Raw genomic sequence first — 10540 nt, forward strand, 5'->3', positions numbered from 1 at the left:
ATGACAGACAGCTGGTGTTTTGCGAGACGCTGCCGTGCCACACTTCCTCTCCCGCCTCCCCCTCCCCCAGACCGTGCACAACCGCTTTGAACCTTCTGGGGGCGCTGCAGCCCAGCGATGAACAGGTGGCGGCCCGTCTATCCGCTCCCGTGGTGGCCACGCAGCTTGACACCAGGAACATCTCCTTTGAGAGGTGAGCACATAACATAACAATTGCCAAGTCATTGTCGGCAATTAAAATTTTAGACAGGAAGGGCATCGTAACCTATTATTTTGGCTTTACTGTAAAGCTGAGAGTGTGAGCCAGCACTTTTGGGATAAGCTTCATCATAAAATGTGTGATATTGGACTCACCTCTGTCTGCACGGCACGTCGGCCACCTGGTAACGTGCCCGGATGTCTCTGCAGGAATAAAACAGGCATTCTTGGCTGGCGGAGTGAGAAAACAGAGGTGGTGAACGGGTATGAATCAAAGGTATGGCTTATATCATTGTAAATCTCACTCAAATTGTTTTGCTGATAATATAAAAGAAAATGCAAAACAGATGAATTTCATTATATCGTTGAAAAATTAAAGATTTTATATATCAAAAGTTGGATGTAAAGTAGAGCCTACTTTACCTGCATACTTACAGTATACTCGTGTAAAGCAATATATACTATAAATAGTAAATCTCAACTGCCGAACTTGTTATTTTGTTGCAAAAAAACAACAACTAAATTATCACTCAGCTCTTTATATACAGCTGGATATATTGGATATACACACACTCATACTATATATGAGTATAGTATAGTATTTTTATTTTTATTTTTTGTGGTCGTGAAGTAATTACTTATTCAAAATAAGTACCTACTCAAGAGAGTATGCAATTTCGGACACAGCCAGGGCTTAAATAGAGCCAACTAACCAATCAACAAAACAAGCCACAGTTGTATAACTTAATTAATCAATGAAAAACCATAGAAACAAACTGACACACAGGAAACTGAACTAAAACGTGTCAAACCCACCCAAAACATAAACAGACACAGACCACTCATAACAACAGGCACGGAAAAATTCAGTTAAGAATCACCACAGTATTCAGAAACACAAGTTGTACTGATGTATGATAATGGTAATTAAACACTTTAGCTGATAAGCCTTTTTCAAGTTTAATATCTTTTTTTTATCTTGACAGTTATCCTTGGCTAATTGGAAGGCTGTTAAATTGTGCACTAATTAGCTGGCAAATTGACATATCCAACTATGGGTGAAGGCTTGGCTCATGAATAGTAATTAAGGTACTTGACTGGACTCCTGGAAGGTTACCAAGCAACGTCTCTATGACCCAATTAATATTCATGCGCTTATGCCTTGATTCACTTAGTGTTTCACAGTTGCAAACTTTAGCTCGCTTTCATCCACTGACCCGATTGGAAAGGAACCAATTGCTATGAAACAACATTCGGTTACACCCAATACACTGGAATAGAGTGCAGAGATGTGACATGACGTAAACTGCTCTCATTTCAAACTGCTAAGCTGTCTAGTGTCTACACTACAGTCAGTAAAGCATGGTGTCGTGTAGATCGAGTATTAGATGCATTATCAACTCTTTATTTTCACAACTTAAATGCCCATGAAACTCTAAACCTGCTTCAAAGTTCTCCATATTTTGAAATGTCAAGTCCATGAACAGCATTCTCTTGTATGATAAGCGAGTGTTTTAATTTTGTCAGGGATATAATGTGGCAGATTAACAAACAAATGATCAACTAATATTCTCATATGTCTTTGCTTCAGGTTTACTGTGCCTCTAATGTTGAGCTAATCACACGAACTCGCACTGACCATCTCACTGACCAGCACAAAACAAAACCCAAAGGTACGTTTGACCAATTTGTTTCTCAAATCACAATCTTCACATGCCCACATTGACATTTATCTATATTTTCAGAAATCTCAATCACACATTTGAAATTATTTTATTAAATCAATACAATACCTGTTTGAAAGTTTAGGGTATGATTTTATTTTTTTAAAGTTGACACTTTTATTCAGCAAGGATACATTAATTCGATCAAAAGTGACAGTAATTTTTCTATTTAAAAAAAGAATGCTATTCTTTTGAAATTTCTGTGTATATCTGTTGTTTAGAAATTTCTGGTGGAATGGTTTCAGCAGATTTTTCAATGGGAACAATGGGAATAAATTACTTTTTTAAATATATTAAAATATAGAACCATTAAATTGTAATAATATTTCACAATAATACTATTTTTACTTTATTTTTGATCAAATAAATGCAGCCTTGGTGAGCATAAGGATAACATTTAAGGACAAAAATACTGATTAAGAAATTTTGTTTTTTCTTTCTCTCTCAACAAAACACAATGAGCGTGTGCATTGGTAGGCATGCCGTAGTGAATATGATGATTCATTATTTCAATGCCCACTCAGATTTTTTTCCAAACAAACAGTGTCTTTGTCTCGTCTACTGTTACTGTGATGTAATACAGATCCTTGGGATTGTGCACATCTTCTGTAATATGACCTGCTGTGTGTTGCGTTTTTGTCTCAGGCGGCAAGACACCTCTTCAATCCTTCCTGGGTATCGCTGAACAGCACATGGGGCCTAACAACGGAGTGAGTGAAAGGAGCCTGTCAAGAATCTGCTCATTTATCATCAAGACATCTAAAGTGCTTTTCTAGTATTATGTCTCTTCTGTAGCCTCAAATTGTGTCAAAAGTGTGTGTGTGTTTGTTTTACAGCACACAATGGTGACTCAGATATCCTGCCCCTCAACGAACCCATTGGCTTTGACGGCTGAGGAGTACTTTAATCCCAACATGAGTCAGAGAGACATTGGCCAGCCCTGTCACCTCACCACCAAAACACAAAGGTAGTGTTTCAACCCAACACTGCTTTCATTTTCATTTTGAAACATTTTCAATACCTAGATTATCTGCAGAAAATGTGGTCCTTTCCCAGTCCCATTCCACTCTCTCCTCTCCAATTGTTTCCCATCTCTCCTCAAAGAGTCCTATCAAAATAAATGCAAAAATAAAAATATAAATATAAAAGCTTTATTTAAATGCAAACCCTAAGTATGAACAATAGTAATAATGATACTTACCCACCTAAAACCATTACTAATGAGATGTGTTCCTCTTTGAATAGTCTTATGATGCTGCCTTTAAGTGCACCTGGGAAACTTGTGCCTCACAGTTGGGCATCTGTTATTATGATGTCACGCATTCAAGCGGGAAACATAACATGGAAGTAGCCTAAACAAAAGAACTATATTGTAAACGATAAACCCAAATAACTACATCTGAATTCAAAATTATACAAATGTTTAATTTCCATCACTTATTTAAACATGGTATGTAACATAAAGCAAACAATGAAAGTCGAGTGATTATACACTTGTTGTCTATCAGCTGTTCTGTACATCACACTTTTGTGTGAAATTGTTGAAATGCAGCAGGTAAATTAATATAATTTGCCTAATCATTCATTACAATTCACTACAGATTTGCTTTCCGCTAACTGATATATAGATTATATATATTTGGTATTATCTATATTATAGAATATTCAATTTTTAAAATCGACACACACTGTAAAAAAATAAGTTGCTGCCTTAAATTTTTAAGTCCAATCAACTTGGATGTTTAAGTCATTTCAACTTAAATTACATTAAACTGACTTTAAAAATGAGTTGAATCTTATAGAACTTTAAAGAAGTTTAAAATTGCTTAACTTATTTTGATGAGTTAAAGCAATGTAAAGACATATCTTGTCATAACTTATTGATCATATACACTACCGTTCAAAAGTTTGGGGTCAGTAAGATTTTTAATGTTTTTAAAAGAAGTATCTTCTGCTCACCAAGGCTGCATTTTTTACAGTTCACATAAAAAATAAAATAAAAATAAAAATATATATAAATATATATAAAAAATATATATAAAAAAATATATATATATATACACGCCAAGCCGACGTCAAAGAACTAGCGGCGACGAAAGCCGACTGTGTTGTCGCCTCGTGTCGGCTGCGTCTGGGACAGAAATCTGAGCTTGAACACTAAAGACTACAGGCGACTGCCAACTAGCTTGTGCGTTCTGCGTCTGCGTGTAAGGAAATACCTGTCTATACCAGTAGGTATGAATAGTCTATATTCTTCATTCACAAAGGGAAACCGATTCTAGAACTGCAGATATACAAACCGTAAACAAAGCAGCGCATGCTTACCATTTAGAATATCAATCATGTTGATCACTTTCTTCATTCCAGGCGGCCAATTTTGAAATGAAAAGACTGGCGTATTGGAAGGCTCGAGATGATGTAAAATTAAAACAGCCCTCTGTCTGAGCTTTGCTCGCTTTCATCACTTTCGTTTTTATTTGTCATGCACGGACTCGTTCGCTAAACCGAACAGCCAATCAGAGCGATATCTCTCACCGACGGCCCTGCCGGCGACGTTAACCTGACTTAAATTGACGTGTGGAACACACCACAAAAGTAGCCCGACAGATACTCATCGATGGCCAACATCCGACCGTCAGCTTGCTGTGTCACGGCCCTTACGTGAATGTTTTTTCCCAGGTTCAAAGCCAAGCTGTGGCTGTGTGAATCTCACCCTTTATCTCTGGAGGAGCAGGTGGCTCCTATCATCGACCTCATGGCCATCTCCAACACTCTGTTCGCCAAGCTTAGGGACTTCATCACCTTACGTCTGCCTCCTGGCTTTCCAATCAAGATAGGTAAGTGGAAAGAACATGCTATATGCCTAAAAATGTGTTTTCAAAGTATGGATACAAACAAACACAAAATTTAAGTTTTCAGGCTAATGCAACAATGACATCTCTTCACAACAGAAATTCCCATCTACCACATCCTAAATGCTCGGATCACCTTTGGGAACCTGAATGGTTGTGAAGAGGGTGTTTTGCCCCGGGTGGACACTGAAGGGGACGGACAAAAGGACAGTCCCAGGACAGAGACGCCGTCTCCAGGCAGCGACTCTTCCAGCGTGTCCAGCTCTAGCTCCACAAGTAAGAATCAACCTTTTACCATCAAGGAAATGTGCTTGTTAGAAGCTATTTAAGATGATGATCAGATTGAGAAATACGGTGTTACAAAATAATACCGTGTTCAGACAAAGCATTTGCCATTTTTAATGGCCAGAGACTAATTGATTGGATAAATGTTTAATGACTGCATTTCTTAAAGCGCCGTCTGTAGTACCGATGTAACTCTGGTCAATGCATTTAACCACAATATTCTGCACCGGTCCTGATTGATTTTGTGTTTGTTTATAAATCAGACTCATGTCGTGGAGGAGAGATCCCACCTTGTGTTTTTGAGGCTCCGCGGGGCTACAGCGTTTTAGGAGGAAACCAGAGGGAAAACATTAGAGAAGAAGAGGATGATCTGCTACATTATGCCATCCAGCAGAGCCTGATTGAGGCTGGATCAGAATATGACCAGGTCTGAGATGCAATCACACACTTGCATGTTAACAGATGCACATAGGTGTCCACAAAATAGAGAAATATACCTTTTTACACCATGTCCTAACCAACCACGAAACAACATGGCGTCAAATTAATTTTCTTTCCTTACTGGATCCAAAAATGCTGCATGAAGTAACAAAGTCAAACAGTCATTCTGAGAATGTTTGATGTTTAATATACAGCTATGTGGAGCCATATTTATGTATGTAAAGCCCTTATAATGCAAGTTCACAAAAAAAAATCATACATTTAGCTACTCAAGTAGCATGAAATGTGGCATTTCCTAGAGTAAAAAAAAAAAAAAAAGACAATGTCGTATCAGAATTGTGTGATTGGCTTCTTTAAATTAAAGTCTTATGATTCCTATAGAGAGCAGCAACCCTGGAAGTTAACATAACCCTTAACATTTCACCCCTCTTTTACACATAGCCCATTTGTTTCACTCACAGGTGACGATCTGGGAGGCTTTGACCAACAGTAAGCCGGGAACACACTCTCTGTCCTGTGACCCCAGCCGACATGAAAGGTCTGCAGTCAGTATTCTGCTCCTACTGTCTCCTGTAGTCACATCTCACACACGACAGGCAGGGACAGCATCACACTCTCATCACATTTACTGGAGCTATTGACACAGGCATGACTGTCAATACAGCCTCAGTGAAGCTCATAGAAATTCACTGGGGTTTTCATCTCTCTCTCCTCACCTCCGTTTGCTCCTCACAGAGTTTTAAAACAGGTTGAGATGCCGACATGAATCCGAATCAGTTAAAAAGTTAAAGACATTTACAAAAATTCACCCCAGATATAATTAATAACAACTGTCGCGATTAAAGTGAAAATGAATAAAATGTGATTAATATAGTATTATATATGAACGTCTTTCCGTTCCTGCAGCGCTGGAGAGATGACGCATATATTAATACACATATATTTTATCACACTTTCAATCTTCTGTTAGCAGAAATCTCAGTCACTTCTTTTCTTCTGCATTACCCAGAACCCCACAGCACAAACCCAGCACCGTGGAGAGCCCTCGCAGAACACCGACCAATAAGCCACCGCGCAGCTACGATGAGCAGCTGCGTATAGCCATGGCGCTGTCCGCCCGCGAGCAGGAAGAGGCGGAGCTACGTCGAAGACGAGAGGAAGAGGAACTGCAGCGTATCATACAGCTGTCACTCATGGAAAAGTGACAGGGCCATTGGGAAGCGAGGGGTGGCACAGCATGCCTGGGGATCTGTAACCAGCGTGAACTACGATTGGCCACTCCCAAACGCCCCACCCTCTTCTTCCAAAGAACTGGAACTCTCCAATGAGTCATTCAGAATCACAGAGAACCCTCTGTCTTGACTCTGCAAGTTTACAAACACAAACTACTAAACTCATGGCAATCCACTGACTGATCTGCACCAGTCTGGTCTCCTATCGTGTGAATGTGCAATTTTGACCGAGACAGTCCGAGCTGCGTATCCTACCGTTGTTTCTTAAAGCCATCATCCAAGCGCTCACCCAGAGTTCCTGCATACTCACCGGTAGGTGTGAATTCGAGGGAAATTGTCACTTTTCAGTTTCACATTATGGATTTAAAGAACTTTAGTTTTGGTTGTTAATACACACAATTCACTGCACTTGGATTGAGGGGTCATGATGTCTCCTAATAGAATGTGGGAGGACACTTACACACAAGAGTTAATGCTGCAAATCCACCTCGATTTGATGGGAATGCAGCATTCACAAGGACGTATGAAGAAAAACGCAAATGTTTGCGAAAGTGACACTTAAAAAAAAATACTTTTGCTGCATATACTCTAATGTCGGTACGTTAACCTGCTGAACTTTGAGAATCTCAGACAGGCGGGTCCAGCTATGATTTCGGAAATCTAATTTGACGTATTCCAATTTGATTTCAAACTAAAGACCTGTTCACACCAGCATCACTGTTCGGCACAAATTCACTGTACGTGGAAAAGCAGAAACACCCCACTACTTTCCGTTTCCGACATCTGCTTGTTACAGAGAATAAAGGAAGTCAAACCGTATCAGCATGTTTTCAAAGAGACGTTTAGATTTTGGTATTTGGTGTAGTGTTTATCAAACACCTCTTAGTGCAAGGGTAGAGAGAAAAGAGAGCTGGTTCAGTATTCTCGTGCTATTTACTCTCACATAGGCTGTTTCTCAATTCCAAGAACGCAGAGAACGGACTTCTGTTCTCGTGGAGACCGGTCTTGCCAAGCTTCCTTGGAAGAACGAACTCGGAACCGGCCGCAATGACTTCTGGGACACCAGGCGAGTACTAGCTCAAGTCTGCATTCGATGCATCCTCGGTATCAAGAACACATCCGGGTTCTTTCATGCCTCCTGTGTACTTGCGTTCTTGAGAATTGGGTCTGAACTTCGACGGTTAATGATGACGTAAAACGAGAACACAAGGACGCAAGATCGCTGAAGAACGCATATTGAGAAACACCCTTAGTGTTCGCGAGGGCCACTACATCATAGTTTTATGTAACTGCAGCATCTCTGGGCACATGACCAAAAACTTGAATCTTGGTTGGCTTTGTGGCTTGAAAATGTTATTTTTGGTCCTTCAAATTAAAATGTTTATCACACCAAATTTTCACATTGGTCTTGGTGTGAACAGGCCTTAATCCAGTTCTTTCCACACCCTCAAAATGAATCTCATGCAGTCACACCCATAAAATCCTCCGCCATACTTTTTGTAGTGTGCAAGCGCCCTAAAGGGAACGTCAAACCCTGCGTTATGATGACAGCAGGTCGGCACCCACCCTTTGTGCACTATTAACGGCGTGATTTTTAACCATTAGCCAGCTTGATAATCCGAACACTAGAGAAATTATTGGAACGGCACAACTGACAGTTAATAAGAAGAGTGAATGGAAAACAAACAAGCCATTTTCAGGTAAACGTCAATAATGACTAAATGATTCCTTTGAATCTGAATCAAATGCTCATTGCAATATTCATCATGTGTCCTAAATGCACTTTTCAGAAAAAAAAATACATTAATTGTTCATTGTTCTACTTCAAATGGTGCTAAGTTGATCTTTCATATCAACTCTTGGGTACTTTAAACAGTGTAATTGTCACGACATGCATTCATCACTCGACGACACCGTTTCTTTCCCAGCCTCCGTTCAGTGCTTCCTTCAACACACCCATCAGAGCTCATTGTCTCATGACTGGAACACCTGCGGTAGCTAATCAGAAATCTAATTGTGCTTTTATAAGGGGTGCCAGTTCTGGAATAAAACATGAAAGGAGGAATCACTCACAGAGATAATGCCCTGAGCGCAGACGAAGGGGAAAGTTTTATTGGAGAATCTTAAAATAGATCCGTCTCCTTAGTCAGATTTATTCTGGGCCTGATTGACGTGCCCTCAGGGTTTGACGTATCAGGTGAATCTGAAAAACAAATTAGGAAACATGGCCATACTCCACTTCTGAAAAGCTTCAGTGTAAAAACACAAGGGATTAACCATCAGTTTTCAAAGGAAGCGGATCTGATGGCACTGTCTAGAGACAGAGCTAATAAACACGTAGGATTGATCTTGTGATTGTGTGACTTGTGAATGCCTGGGTTCAGAAATGCTTGATATGACTCAATGTTTTAGTATAGCATATAATAGCATTATTTATATTGAACTTTTTTTTTTTTTTTTTTTTTGGTTGATGCTGTGGTTTGTGTGGAGTGCTGCTGTTGTGTCTGTATGTGACTGAAATATATTGTTCACATTTGTAACTTAAAGGCATTCCGAATAAAGGGTAAGACATCTAAATTAACTTGAATTTTCAAGCGTTGGGAATTAATGCGTCACTAAATTTAAAGGTTTGTGGTTCTAAAAGCAAAGGTCTTGTGCTTGATCATACTGCAGAAAAATATGCATGTACATGTGGCATGGTAAGGAGATGGAAGTACCATAGTATTCTGTAAAAACCAAAACCATATAGTCTGAATATCATGCAGTTCATTTTCTTGTAAAGTTACAAGATCCTCACATTGTGAGTCTTGTTTTGAGTTTTGAAGTGGGTTTTTTTTTTTTTTTTTTTTTTTTTTACTTAAAGGAGCCATATGTAAGATTGTGGCCAAAACTGGTACTGCAATCACTTTCAAATTACTGTAGAGCGGAGTATCCCCTCCCCCTCCCCCCTGACTCGAGGTTGCCAGATATGCTGCAGGATCCAGCAGGAACGTAGGCTGCTACAAGGAGCTGCAGCTGTGGTAACTAGAGCAGAGCTGGCAACCCGGATGCCGAAACACTACTGACTTCGTGATTAGTAGAAAGGTAGAGGGTGGCGCTTCAGGCCAAAACACAACATGACAACATCAACATCAGTTGAGGGCTGCAACTTCACTTTTTAAATGACAATATCCTGGCTTTCTTAATGTCTAGTGACATATCAGGGCCATTTTATGATTAATTGAAATACATTTCTTACATACAGCTCCTTTAAACTTAAATTAGTGGGCCATAGCAACATGTCTAATTTAAGTTTTTAATCTAATATTTATATATTATTTCAGCTTTATTTCAATTACTGAAAACAGATTTTTTAAGTTTTAGTTTTCAGTGATTAGCAAGCACAGTACATAAGAGACTGTTAAATGTCAGATAACATAATTGATTGTGCTGTGTTCACCATCTAGGCCTGCCTAATATGTATCGTTCCTTCTAAAAATGACAGGTGAAATTTTATCAACAGCAGGAACAAAAATAATTTGAATTTGCTTCGTGTCATTCGCCAAAGGCTTCAAACACCTTCATTCCCACGATTATTTTGGGATTATCAGGAGAGTGTTTTAAGCATCGATGCTGTTCCCAGAATGAATCAGCAGTCTAGAGGAAGCTTTAGCTAAGTGATGAGTCAACCTCAATGAATAATATTAATCAAAGTCAGTCGGTGCAGGTACCATGACGAGAATATTTTAAATATAATAGCCACTGAACACAGACAGAGCTAAAAATGGACTCTGGTGGAACTTCTGTTCTCTAATATGCATCAAGGGTG

The 10540-nt window shown here is 39.3% G+C and overlaps 1 protein-coding gene across 1 annotated transcript in view; it reads left to right on the forward strand.

The window, feature by feature from the left end:
* Positions 1-7283, forward strand: part of ankrd13b (ankyrin repeat domain 13B) — a gene marked incomplete at its 5' end in the record, with an annotated part of 22606 nt that extends 15323 nt beyond the window's left edge. Inside the window, 10 exons of the mRNA XM_084419595.1 lie at positions 8-193; positions 409-475; positions 1790-1871; positions 2568-2632; positions 2759-2889; positions 4602-4759; positions 4874-5050; positions 5323-5486; positions 5962-6038; positions 6510-7283. Of these exons, the coding sequence (XP_084275721.1) occupies positions 8-193; positions 409-475; positions 1790-1871; positions 2568-2632; positions 2759-2889; positions 4602-4759; positions 4874-5050; positions 5323-5486; positions 5962-6038; positions 6510-6705 (1303 nt within the window). The 3' untranslated portion in view covers positions 6706-7283. The remainder of the gene's footprint in view (positions 1-7; positions 194-408; positions 476-1789; positions 1872-2567; positions 2633-2758; positions 2890-4601; positions 4760-4873; positions 5051-5322; positions 5487-5961; positions 6039-6509) is intronic.
* Between the last annotated feature and the right edge of the window lie 3257 nt (positions 7284-10540).

This window comes from Rutilus rutilus, assembly GCF_951802725.1.
Source record: "Rutilus rutilus genome assembly, chromosome: 9".
Classification (NCBI taxonomy): Eukaryota; Metazoa; Chordata; class Actinopteri; order Cypriniformes; family Leuciscidae; genus Rutilus; species Rutilus rutilus.